The 14,515-nt window shown below is 39.0% G+C and overlaps 1 protein-coding gene across 1 annotated transcript; it reads right to left on the bottom strand.

Annotated features, from left to right (window-relative positions):
- Positions 1 to 4,370: 4,370 nt before the first annotated feature.
- rab22a (RAB22A, member RAS oncogene family) lies at positions 4,371 to 14,399 on the bottom strand. The gene is made up of 7 exons (XM_061832023.1): positions 14,266 to 14,399; positions 11,270 to 11,349; positions 10,636 to 10,717; positions 7,711 to 7,782; positions 6,281 to 6,387; positions 6,052 to 6,161; positions 4,371 to 4,955 (listed from the first exon to the last, which is right to left on the bottom strand). The coding sequence occupies exons 1-7, from the start codon at positions 14,299 to 14,301 to the stop codon at positions 4,858 to 4,860; spliced, it is 585 nt and encodes a 194-aa protein (XP_061688007.1). The 5' UTR covers positions 14,302 to 14,399; the 3' UTR covers positions 4,371 to 4,857.
- Between the last annotated feature and the right edge of the window lie 116 nt (positions 14,400 to 14,515).

Below are 14,515 nucleotides of genomic sequence, written 5' to 3'. Positions count from 1 at the left end.
CCAAGGACAAGAGCTTTGTGGGTTCCAAATGACAGGTAGGTGTGTATACAGCTACTAAAAAAAAAATAGTTGGGGTGTGGTGGGACGTAATCCTCTCAGAATGTAACAAAAATTCCCCGTATGTAAGTCTGGGGTGTTAAATGTGTCGATGTACCCGTCAGCGCCACAGATGACTTTGGCGGTGCCTTGTCCACCGCGAACGGCTTTGGCAGGGGTGGCTCATTGCGGCGCCCCCCGGATACATATTGTCCGGGAGTCTTTTGTAAGTTAGAAGTGATCCCGCGTATCATCTAAATATGGTTCAAAACGATAGGGTGATATTGCCCCGGTCACTTCACTCGATTATGTCCACGGCGCACGGCTTCGGGGATGCCTCGTCCGCCGCGGATGGCTTCGGCCGGGGTGGCTCATCGCAGCACCACCTGGATGGCTCATACATATTGTCTGCTAGTCTTTTGAAAGTCAGAAGTGATCCGCATATCATCTAAATATGGCTCGAAACGATAGGGTGATACTGCCACGGTCACTTCACTCGATTGTGAGATGTGCTCTTCTTTGAAAAGAGCTTCCGTGTCCCATAGGAGGCGGCGCAGCGTGTTTTCAATGGCAAATGTTCCGGTGTGACGTCATGGACAGACGTTGCAGGCAATATGGCCACCAGTTGGATGTCGACTGAGACTTCCGCAATTTTGCGCATGGATGACGCGGTCTCCGCTTATATTTATTTTTTCGTATAGACATTGAAGTGAATAATGTGATATGTATTTTTCATTACAATATCTATTTTAGAATGTTTACAGGCATGACACTTGACCTTTAAATATCAGAAAACAAGAAAAAAACTAAACTAATTCATCAAACAAGAATAGCCCAGGTGCTTTGCCTCTCAACCTCAAGGATTACTATGACTTGGATGACTGTGAATCTGCACACATGAAGAAAAAAAATGAGCGAGCTTGTTGGTATTTTCATATTTATTTTATGACCTTGTGACAGTGAATTCAAAAGGACGGGCATTTCCCACTGAAATTAGTTTTTTTTATAGGACCCACTTCTAATTAAATACATTCCAAAGTTAACACTGTAATGTCACCTTTTCCTAGTATTATGCATACCATTTACAAAAAAAGTATAATACAAATGTGTGAGATCTTTTATTAGTAGAGTAACTGTACACATTTGGAAATACAATGCAAACAAGTGATTTTTACAGAAATTTAGTCCCAGTCAATATTGAACATAAAAAAGTTGAATACAGTTCCCACAGTACTGCTGCTGATCCAGTATATATCTTAACACTGTCACTTAACTGGTTTAATATATTTATTGAATTTTGTGCAATGTCATATGATGTAAAATATACATAACGTTGACCAATTGCATTCCTGGGGCCAGCCCAAGACTACATATTGGTGTTTTATATACTGCAACAGTGGCACACGCAGTTTCTGCCCACCCCACGGAATAAAGCAACATTCATTATCATCATTTCATAATCAGCCTTAAAACATTTTGGCACAGTTGTGCCATTTTCAGGTCAAATCATGAAAATGCAGCCAGAATAAAAAGTGTTGCATATGGATGGTTTGCTTAAAAAAAACTAACTATTCACATCAAGTAGAAATAGACAAAAAAAATCAAAATACTTTTGATTTCCACGAGGCGAAAAAAAACGCAGAATGCAAGTGACTTAGGGATATACATTTTCAGTAAATTAAGTGTCAATGGCTTCCTTAATTTAGGGAGTTAAATTTTAAAAAGTGAAACTAGTTATACATATGGACTACATACACACACGAGGGATATATTTCATGATTTTTTTTTTAAATATGCGTGTATTTTTTTTGCATATGTATCAAGAAACAATGAAAACGATTTTTAATGTCGAAATCATGGTGGAATTTAGCTTCTGTCAAGTAATTTCCCAACCAGCAATGACCACGTGTACATTTTTGTCTTATAATAACATTTAAGGAGCACATGGTGAACATTTATGTAGCAACAAGATTCATTAAGCAAATGGATTGTTTCATTATTGTAAGTTTCTTAAAGCTTTTTATATCAACTGATTTCTCACTATGACAGAGTGGACATGTAAAACTTGACAACATCCAACGAACTACACACGTAGTATGATGAAATTTAAAAAATGTTCAGTCAAAATGTTCAGTCTCTATTCAGGATTTCAGGTCGCTCAAAAGAAAGTTTCTTAAAGGGGCAGTCACCCCAGAAAGAGAAAGTGCGACGGCAATTTCAGGGAGATGTGCAACAATGAAAAGAGAATTTATATGATCGAAAATGATGTGTGTTACCAAACGTGGACAATTAAACTGGTATCATTTAACAACGGATTATACACTGTAGTTGGCGGGGCAGTATGTAGGACATGGCAAAATCCCGTACAGCCACTGAATATAACAGTATAACATGAAGAAAGCGGATTTTAAAACTTATTAATGGACTGGTATATGTGCAAATATTTAGCTGCTAATAATGACACCTCAGACTTCAGTTTCATTTTTCTGCTATATTTTTATGATGTGAGTAATTCCAATTAATACACCAAAGGCACTTTATAATGATAAAGCCAAATAAACACTCACAGCTAAAGAACGGATAATTCTTCACTGAACATTGCATGCATGTTTTTGGAATAGAAAAGGAAGTCAGAATTGGGAGACGCACTTGCCAACAAAAAGAACCACACTTTTTTTTTTTACTGTCCATAATTCATCTCCCTGGCATCTTTCAAGAAGTAACAGTTTATTGCAGTTTTTAGTAATCGTTAGTTGGCTTAACCTTTTATGCTTATACTTAAATAACAGTGAGCAGTGTTCAACTCTTTGAATAACAGTGAGCAATTACTTTTAAAAACTGCCTACATATGGTCAAAAAGTTTGTCTTTTTGATGGTTTGATCTTGGAACAAATTAATGCACTCAAAATTACTGTAATTTCTCGAGTATAATGCGCACCCCCAAAGTCGACCCGAAAAAAAAAATCTGGAAAACCCTTCTACCAATGGACAATGTGCACCACCAATTTGCCGCTACCCATGTGCTTGCACATCCTTGGCCAAACCCTCAAAGGAAGCATTATGACTCATCTCCAATTCGAAAAAGATCCATAGTAGCTTTATTTGGTGCGTCGCTGTGGAACTCATCATTGATGACTTGAAATATTTTTTCAATCCCAAGAGTGTGGGTTGGGCACCGCAACCTCTCCCCCTCCATTCGGCTCCAACCCGTAGAATCTGTGGCTAGCAAAACAACGTGAGCTCAAACTACGTAGAAACGAGCGTAATTGGCACATATTACATAGTTTGAGCTCACATTGTTGAGATACCCATCTGAAGCCACTGAGGCGAGCTGTTGTTGTTTCGGACTGCAGCGCAACTTCCGGGTTGGCGGCATCATCAGCACGAGTGATGACACATTTCTTTTAAAAGCAGCTTCTCAACTGCTTTTAACAACATTTTTTTGTCTTGGTTTAAATTTAAACAAACTCATGGGCAGTCGTTTCTGATCTTTGGTGCGGTAGCAACAAATATGCTATGCTAACGATCGTAAAATGTGAAGCTCCGCCGGGGAGGTAAGAGAGCTCAGGTTGGGGACGCACATTACCGTAATAAATACAAATGTGTAAAATAAGACATCAAATATCATATCGAAAGGTATGTTTTTTACCACGCTACGTACCTGTATACGACTATAAAATGTGATTGTATTTTTTTATTTTTCATCCATACCTAAACATAATGCGCTCTATTAACTTTTTCAAGATATTTTTGGAAAGATTTGCGCATTATTCTCAAGAAATAACGGTATTTACAACCAGCGTTGCATAACGGTGTGTGTTCCACTTTGGGAGTGCCACTCAATCACATTAGATAAATTATGCAAATATGTTGGGGTTGTAAGTAAACAAAAACAAATGACCACTCATTGTGTGGGACATCGGTAAAGTTAAGTGTGTGAAGTTACAAGAGGACGGGAATGGGTGGGGTGGGGGGGCGGAGGAGTCCAGAAAAGCCTCACTAACTCATGCCCGATAACTGAAAGCAGATCAGAGGCGGAGGTTCATCCAGGGGTCAATGGGAGTTTTGACGTAGTGGCACCTCAGCTTGTTGCGCTCTGTTTTTTCATTACAGAATTCTCACTGAATAAAAATAAAGAATGCTGAAACAGAGGCTGTTCAGCGGTTATTAATTAGTAGCAAAGCCGTCAAGATCACAAGCGAGGGAGATGAACAACGCAATATGCGCCAGTAGTTCAGGATACTGGGCTTGTGAAATTTCAGGATGGACCTAAAATTAACTAGTTACAGAACAGTGAGATGTGCAAAAGAACTGAGACAGGGTACAACCAGATGTGCACTCAAAACTTTAGAGAAGATAAACTGTGTTCAAGTGTCAAGGTTAGAATGTATTTTAGGTTCATTGTGAAATTTCAGCCGTAAACCCATCCCTAACTTTCTGTGAGTAGTTGAACAGGAACAATATCATTTAAAAGGCCAATGGCTCCCTCACATTATTAATCCATTTCTGCATTTGTAGTTGGCATGATCTTTTTCCAACATGAGGAATCAATCATACAAAATTACAGATTGTAGAGAAAAGTCAATTTTATCAAATGGAGAAATAATTAATAAAAAGAATAATTTAAGCCCTCTTAAAAAAAAAAAAAATACTCAAACGTCTTATGGGTGGGAGATGATAAACAAGCGACACCAACCAGATTATTTGTCGACTTTCTTCTGTAACTGACTCATTACATGTGCATTGTTTTTGTCGCTCAGTATGTTCGTGTTGATAGCTGTACATTGGGAGGATGAGGTTAGGAAAACGTCACCGGCATCATCAGCAGCACGTCCTGCGAGAATCTGATTCTTGTCGCCCCAGTTTGAAGCCTTTTCCCGACGTTCCCCCAGCCGCGACTGCGACAGGGATACGCTTACCTGTGTGGAGAAGCACTCATTGAAACACACCGTGTACACTTGAAGTAAAGTTCCTACAATATTCATGTTTATAGACATTCCCTTGACTTGGGTTCTTCAGCAGGGGTACTCACATGGTGCGTTTTATCCTTAGAAAATGTGAAAGACACCAGATACGATGAGGGGTTTAAAAAAAAAAATCGATTTGGGATTACTCCTCTTATCGTACGTGGTGTAATCTCTCACTCTTAACACACCAGAGGATAATCATTTTCAGCTTTTGTAATGCTTGAGACATCTGAAATCAGGTTTTTCCTTACTTTGATCAGAAGGGAAGGAAAGAGGTCAAATTGGACACACTCATTGATATGTGTGCACCCCGCTACATTAACGATCTTATTTTTGTACACCGTAATTTCTCGAGTATAATGCACCCTGAAGTATAATGTGCACCGCCAAAGTTGATTTAAAGGGAAAAAAATAATAATAATAATAAAATAAAAAATCAGGAAAACCCTTCTAGCAATGTACAATGCGCACCACCAATTTGCTGCTACCCATATGCTCAAAATATTGGGAATTATTTTATATTTTGTTAGGTTTGTACTTGTTTTGTTTTTCAAAAAAAATCCTCTGTACAACAATCTGTATATATAATTATAATGTATCATTTGGGACAGGGCACACGAAACGCTTGTCCTGGTTCCTGTGATTGTCAGAAGAGAATCCCTCAACCAACTAAAATAAATGCTCAATGATGCCATAACATTTTATTAAAACTGTTGATACATATTACGGTTGAAAATAAATATTTAACACCGTTTGATTGAAATATTTTTGCATTAAATATTTGTGCATAAAACGTTTATGCATAGTGCAGTTTATCCTCTACATTACACATCCTTGGGCAAGACTTCAAAAGCAACATCTGGATCATCTTCAATCTGAAAAATATCCATCATAGCTACCTATGATGTCTCGGTCCAGTTCTGGTGCCTCCTGAATTCATGAATAGTGACACTATTTTGCTCCCACGGCATATCATCCTCTGTGCCATCCAAGGCGTTTGTGGGAAATAATTTTTGAGAAATTACGGTAATTCTCAAGGAACACTTACTTATCTCTATAAACACCTCATTGATATTAATGGCATTCTTGGCACTGGTCTCGACAAATATGGCATGGATGGAGTCGGCGTAGTCCTTGGCGTCCTTCTCTGAGACCTCCCTGTAATCAGTGCGTTTCAAAATGGTCGTGTTCAACACACAAAGTCTAATTTCAACAGAGACTGTACTTGACTAAATTCAAAGTCTGTATTTAGATCTGTCCATTTCTCAGAGTCTCACCTGGCGTCCGACAGATCACACTTGTTGCCGGCGATGGCCACCACGATATTGGGGGGGCCGTGCTGACGCAGCTCCTTCACCCAGTTCTTCAACGTTTGGAAGGATTCCTGATGGCACATGCAAATGACATGAACTGCATGTTAACGACCTTACAGTAAAACTACCGTATTTTCCAGACTATCAGTCGCGTTTTTTTCCCATAGTTTGGCCAGGCGTCCGACTTATTCTCCAGAGCGACTTGTCTGTGAAATTATTAACACATTATTACATCCATTCATCCATTTTTCGAGTCGCTTATCTGTTATTTTCACACGGACAACCACAAGAGAGTGCTCTAGGCCCGTGTATCTGATGACGGATGGAGAGCACAGCTTCCGGGGGAATCCGCCATGCAACTTTCTGGGAAATCATTGGATGGCTCGACAAAGTATGAGCTTCCGTGACAACAAAACCATCCTGTCAGGATTCAAAAAGAGTGGAATAGGCTTGTTGTAACTCCCACTGACGATGAGTCTGACGTAAGCGACGTAGAAGAGGAAGCGGCGCCTCGTCTACCGCTGGTTTTGGTGGATTTGCTTAGAAGTGATACCGAGGATGAAGATTTCATAGGATTTTAGTTACCGGACATTTGGAGTGACGCGGATGGTTCTGGTAAACTTCTTCATATGTCATTTATGCTATAGTTATCGTAATAACTCTTAATGTTATGTTAACATACCAGGCACGTTCTCAGTTCCGTCATGCAACCCAAGAATACCATTCAGCCTGTTGTTGCCTCTATTTTTATTTTAAATTTTTCGTCATTTAAAATTTTAAATGACGTTTTATCTTGATGTTGGATTTTATCAAGTAAATCTCCCCCTCGACTTACACTCCAGTGCGACTTATCTATGTTTTTATCTTTGATTTTTATGGATTTTATGGGTGTTGCGACGTGTAGTCTGGAAAATAAAGTATCTTATTATTGAGCCCAGTGTAAAAAAAAAAAAAAGCCCCTATGCCTTTAAAAGTTGGCAATAATTGTTTTTACACATAAAATTGTTGCTTAGTTGCCCGTGGGCAGAAATTTGGTGTCAATGGAGGAAGCTAAGCCAGCACGTTCCCCTCCTGTCATTTTTTGCTAAGGCAGGATAATTCTCTACTGGGTGAAACTTTATAGTTAACGGCAGACAAAATGACAGGCATAGGGCGCCACTTTCCAAAACGCGTCAACTTTTCCCTTCACAGAAATTTGAACTGAAGCTGCGGGAAGGATGTGCCACTCAGCGGAGACAGCTTCGACCTTAGCCAAGGAGATCTTTGCATGGATCAGAACCAATGGTTAACAACATACCTATTGTAGAATTTAGTCTATAAACCCATGTGGCTAAAACAAGCAAGACACTATACAATCTGAGCACAAGGATTGGTAGCTGGGAAACAAACAATACCTCTTTTGTGATGTCATAAACTATGATGGCCGCTGCTGAGCCTCTGTAGTACATCGGTGCCAGAGCTCGAAACTTCAGCATGGGAGGACAAGAACAGTATTAATATATATGAAAAAGCAAAAGCAACGGAGCAAAAATATATAGTTCTGTAACATCACTAGTATTTAATTGTACTGTCAGTCATTTTTCTCAGACTACCTTCGCTTTTTATAATCATTTGTAGTTCATGCCTTAGTGTGTGTTTTTATTCAACTAAAACCAACTGTAACAAACCCCAAAAATTTGGACAGAAAGGCCGTAACACCCCTTTGATAAAACCGCACATTGTTCTGGCCTCGTACAAGGGAGCCGTTTTAATTCAAAAGAACCTCAAACATTTGGAAGTCATCAAGCCAAAGATGAGCAGAACGTCAGGAGACCTGCCACAAATGTGACTTGAATGGAAAAAGAGTCCATGTTTGATGCCTAATTCATCACAAGCCAGCTCAATCGAAACCAAAAATTCTCGGGAGAGGCCGACACTTCCACGTTTTGATGATGTGAATTTTGCCAATTGCAATTCAGTGCACCGTGGATTCGATCACTGGCAACCAAACCTAGAATATATACAGTACAGTTATGTATCATCCATTCAGGCAGGCTGTGATTGGTCCGTGGCTTCACACGAGAGACAGGATTTCCTCATTACATCGCCAATATTATACATTTTATCACACGTACTGCACTTACTGACATTTAACAGACTGTCTAGTATATCTAATGAAAGTGTGTGACATTTACTCTCTTTCTAATCAACCAGAAAGGCCACTAAAATTGCACAGTGGAGTCTGCTATTTGTGTTCACTTTCATGGCCTCCATATGTCACGTGACTGATCCCAGTCTGTTTGATCAAAACAGATCACCTGGGGGGAAATGAATTTGACTCTACGAAATATTCTTTTGTTTTTCTTGCTATCATATTGTTGTGCAATTGGTTGAAGCATCTAAAAGATTTCAAAAAAATTGTTTCAATTAAGGTCAAAACTGAAACACAGTACATTTTGGGTTCATGTTTTCATTTCTGATTCCTTGTAGTCATTGCCTCACCACACATGACTGTTACGTAGGTCTATCTCAATAAATTAGAACATGGGCTGAAAAAAAAGGTCACTCTTTTCAGTTGAAAAAGTGAAACTCAATGCAAAACGCCATAGAAGGAAAAACGAATAGCATCTGAGCCATGGTGGTGTAACCATTTAAACAATGTCTACTTGAACACAAACGTCAACAACACGCAGACAAAATAATACATAACAATGACAAGCGTATATTTATTCTTTGCAAAGCACAACTAATATTACTGCCGTTTACTGAACAGTTGTGATGGTACGCTTCAAATATATCCATACGTTTGTATTATACTGCCACTATGTGGCCAAGGCACGCACACCAGGAGAAGCACAAAGTTCACTGAATTAATAATGTGGCAAAAACTGTTCAATTTCTTTCAATTGTGTTCAATTATGTAAATATCGTACGTATGTATGATGCTCAATATTGTAGTGTGTGATTTTTCTAATTAAAAAACATTTTGTTGGGATGTTGGTACAAATAATTTCCGATACGAGTATTTTGAGTAACGATTGTAGTCAAGCCACTGCTGGATTTAAAAAAAAAAAAAAAAAAAAAAATCACTGTTTCTTATATGGAACAGATGTAATGAATTAATAAAATGGATTAATGAGTTAATTTTGTTCTTGGAAGCTACAATCATCATTTTACTTCTATAATTTTTATTAATTTCACTATGTGTGTAGCGCTCATTCCTATCTTACTGCTTACTGCTCAGTGAAATATGAACACCCCAATGAATTAAAAAAAAAAAATCGACTGTAATACTTGGAAGATTAATGGTGGCATGTCTTTAACGGCGTGCCCTTTTTATCGTGACAATTTAAAAAAGACTAGAAAGTATACAAAATATAACAAATACACAGAAATATTTAGTGATTTTGACGAGCATGAGGTCCAAAGCCATCTTGGAAACCACGAGAGACCTCATGGGAGTGAGGAAGGAACGCAGGGGATATGGAGAGAAAATAAAACTGGAATTAACTAGGGGAAGATAAACTTTGTTGCTATTTAAAGCATATGAGTAATGCTTGGTAAACAGAGCATTCATCAAAAAGGACAAGAATGTGGCAGTGACATTGACACACAACAGGAAAAGAGACAGCTCGAGCTGCATCCTCTCCTCTTAGGAGGAGGAGGAGGAGGGTAGAAGACAAGCATGCCTCTTATCTCCGCTCTCAGGAGAGGATGACAAAGGGTCCAAAGCAGGACAAGAAAGAAAAAGCCAAGCAAAGAACTGGAGAAGCATTGTGGTGTGCAAAACTACGGGAATCAGATGCGAAAGAGGCTCCTGATACCATCAGGTTCTCTCTGATGCGACATTTAAAATACCAATATTTGCCTTTAAAAAAAATAAAAATAAAATAATAATAATAAGCCCCACATATCCTCTAGGCTGCGAGGAAATTCACATTTGTCACATCATTCTGGTGCATCAATCAATTCAAGATAACAAATTGGAACGTTTTAGTCACAAAAAGGAAATGTTGCCCCCTGCAGGGAATAAATCAGAAGTGCATATTCCTAGCCATCTGAATACTTACGTGGGGATATACATTACGCACATTCCAATTCTTAATATCACAACTGGCTTTCACGATGTGAGAACATCACACACATGAACATGTGGGGTAGGGGGAGGGGTCAGAAACTGTGCACTTATGATCACATCACGATAATCTTTTACACATCTGATCATCTGGCCTTTTCTGCAATAAAATATGGTAACATGCGTCCCAATAATCAATATGTATGTACAACACAAGTCGACGATATATTAATACAATTTAATAAAATTGAATTGAATTACTGACCCGCTCCTGTCCTGCCGTGTCCCAAATGAGGAACTTGTGCAATTCGTTTTGGTATTGAACAGTCTTGGTCATAAAAGATGCCCTGTTTATACGTAACAAAACAGAGAAGAAAACACATAACATATATTCATAAGTTTTTCATTTTAAGTGCATGAGCATATTCAATGGAAGAGAAACCATATTTGGGAAGACAAAAAACAGACATGCAGCTAAAAGACGCCACCCAACAATAATCACCATCAATCACAATCATGACTATATTTTACAAAAAGCTTGTTATACTTGCTATTATTGTAAGTATTCTGATTTTAAAAAATCTTTCTGCTATTTTTACTCGCAATAGACTAATTATTGTCTGTTAGAATTTTACAGTTGCTTGCTCAATTTTAAACTCAATTTGTCGCAAATAAGTGATGTCACTAACGTTGCAACAACTAATAATCCATTCATCCATTTTCTTTGCCGCTTATCCACACGAGGGTCGCGGAGAGTGGTGGAGCCTATCCCAGCTGTCAACGGGCATTTTCGATTTTCCGATGGGAAAAAATATGCCGTGACCTCAGGTGTTCCGCCCCAAATAAAAAAGAAAAAAAAAGGAGCTATGGATTTTTCCCTCCTGCAATGTGCCACTTACCCAATAGTTGGAAAGATGTTTGGATCAAAGCTGTCCTCCACAAATCTCCACACGATACTGGACTTGCCAACTCCAGTGTCCTGCAAAGAAACACATGAAAACTACAATGTGCACAATTCAGTGCTCTTTTTTTTTTTTTTTTAAACACTTATGGTCTGGCTTATCTGAGACATTTGAGAATTTTTTGACATGTTAGGTCACTGCGGTCTGCTGACCTCCTTTTGCAAAGTCCCTCATATAAGACTTCAAACTAAAGGTGATTAAACCCTTGCAGGGGATTGCTTCCAAATTTTGAAGCAGTTTCAATTCTCTTTTTCTCCAATTGTACTCTAAAACGCAGTTAAAAACACATTACTTCAGGGACGTATAAGTAAGTAAGTAAGTATTTGTATTTACTGGTATCAATTGGGCAGAACAGTGATTCAACTGGTTAGAGGTTTTGCCTCAGAGTACTGAAGACCGGAGTTCAAATCCCGGGCCCACCTGTGTGGAGTTTGCATGTTCTCCCTGTGCCTGTGTGGGTTTTCTACAGGTGGGCTCTCCAGTTTCCTCCCATTTCCCAAAACATGCGTGAATTGGACACTCTAAATTGCCCCTAGGTGTGATTGTTTGTCTATTGAGCTCGTGCATGTGACGTCACCATTTTCGTGCCGCCATATTACCAGTCAAAAAGAGCTGCTCGACAGCGTGGGGGACATTGAACTGGAGCAGAATATTCACAATACCAGAGACTTGTTGTGCTGTTGGTTGTTATAACAGACAAGACAGATATTCAAAGAGATCATTCTACTGAATACCAGCCGAAATGAAAATATTGATGGATTTTGGCAATTAAACATGATGAATGGTGCCCAACCAAAATACAGTCCTGCCTGTGTAGGGATCGCTTCATTTCAGGTAGGAATCATTCTTCTCAATCTCAAATAACCAAAAAGTATTTATAATGCCAAATTGGCTCATTTGAGAACAATGCATGTTAAAAAAAAAAAAAAGTCTGTCGCAAAGGTTTACAGAGGTTAAGTGTGGCCGCAATCGCTTCCATGCATGTTCCGTGGAGACAACTCCGTCCTCTTTTTTTTTTTCCCCAATCATAGGTAATGAATGCGAGTTTATGTAAACCATGTGTCATTAATTTAAATATTGGTATTTGTATTGACTACTTGCTGAAAAGATCGATGGATTCCGGCAAAGGTTAACGTGTCGCCGAACACACTTCCGCGTTCACGAGCCGTCAAAACTGTCACTCTGTGGGATTTATTCCTGATTGAGATCAGATCCAGCAACAAAGTATTTGTATGCGTCCTGACTTTTATACGCTTTCAAACTTTTGTGTGTAAATCTTGACGACTTACTCACCAGATCCATGTGTAGATCCAGTTGTCCAAGAAAAGCGGAAGCGAATTAACAGTCCAATTTCTTATTGGCGAAAACATCGACTTCGGCATTAAATACGGGTTCTCTATGCCGAGTTTATCTGATTTTTCCACGTACCATCGTTTATTTTGAGCTAAATGTCAGACGGTATCGGACAACAGTCCGGGCGTCGTGCTACAGGACGTATTTCCGTGTCGTCTCCAACCGACATTGAGCAATGCTTAGCTGACCGCCAATACGGCAAGGTAAACAAAAGTCACGTGATTTTATGACTTAGGTGCACGAGCTCTATATGGCCTCCGTGTTTAGCTGGAAATCAGCTCAGGGTGTACCCCGCCTCCTGCCCGTAGATGGCTGGGATTGGCTCCAGCACTCCCGCGACCTTTGTGTGGATAAGCCACTCATGAATGAACGGATGGTACTTACAGTATAATGTTTTTGATTTTGCATTACATGTGAAGCACCATGTGAGTCCTCTCTGCGAAAAATGCTATTTAAAACCGATTTACTTACAGTGGTGGGAGGCAACGAACCATATTGTATGTCAGTTTTTTGAGAGGGACATTTTTTTTTCCTCATATTGCTTACCAAGGTATGAATCGGATCAGGCCATCTATCACCTGTTTTCGGCCTGTTACTTTTCTGGCCACCAAGGAGAATGCAACAATGTAAAAATAACTAAATAAAATTTACTAATAGGGAGCAGTAAATTCAACTGTGACCGACCAGGAAGTTAATGTCAACAAACAGACATGGAGGAATGTGAACCAGGAAGCATGCGGGACAATGATGCTACAGTTTCTGGGAAGCAAGGTATTCCCCATCCGCTGTAGTCTTTTTTAAGAGAATAATGATGCGAGTGATGAAATATGATTTGTTGTAAATGGACTGTGTTCTGTGACAGCCTACAAACTACCGGTTTGTGGTGTTGAAAAACTGCCTCTCAAATCTGCAAAAAAACTCTTCGAGGAAAGGTGTATTTTTTTCAGATGCTGTCCTTACCTAGCTCAGTGCAAATGCAGGACTTGGTGTAATAAAATTTCACATTCAGCAGTGATTCATGCTTTCATCTAAGCACGAGCAGTACTCTAAGAAAAGCAGCTGATAAAAAAGTGAAACTATTTTGTGCCCGGTTTCCTTTTTTTAGTGTTGTTGTCTCGAGTTCCATCAAAATTCATTTTATGTCACTGCCAGGAACAACTTTTTGTGACTTTTTACTCGGGTTACATTTCAGAATACTTTTTTTTTTTTTTAAATAAGGGAGGTGAATCAGTACTTTGACTTGTGTTTCTGTTTTTTTTACACAATGTGTACTTCTACTTAAATACAGAATTCTATTACTTTTTCCATCCCAACTTTTTGAAAACGTAAACAGATGCGTTTAAAATGAGGATGAGCTGAAAGATAAAAGATTCTTACAATAGCCCAACAGCTAATCTAGCTTTTGTGTCGTGCCACTTTTCTGACTTTTAAACACATTTCTAAATTCAATTGTGACTAGAGCAGTAAAAAAAAAAAACGCATAAGGTGATGAAGGGCACTTCTGATGCGACATGTACACTAACACATGGAAAAGGCGGAGGAGGGAGGTGATTTATGACAAAGAACTGCTGCTCACTTACCCCCAGAAGACAAACTTTTAACTCTCTTAACGCCATGGCTGCTTCCCGTTTTACACTGACTTGAGCTTCATTGGTACTTTGGGTTCTCTCTCCAATTCTGCTTAGCCTACTTATGTATATTTTTTGTTGTTGTTTTTTAGAGACGCCTCCTGTTCAATTCGTCGGCGGCGTAAAAATCTCAAATGAAGAAGGAACCGGGAGTTCATGAAAGTTCCTTGCTCAGCATGGTGTGATAATAATTATAAAGATG

The sequence above is a fragment of the Syngnathoides biaculeatus genome, chromosome 10, assembly GCF_019802595.1.
Source record: "Syngnathoides biaculeatus isolate LvHL_M chromosome 10, ASM1980259v1, whole genome shotgun sequence".
NCBI lineage: Eukaryota > Metazoa > Chordata > Actinopteri > Syngnathiformes > Syngnathidae > Syngnathoides > Syngnathoides biaculeatus.
This window is presented reverse-complemented; position numbering and strand designations above follow the sequence as displayed.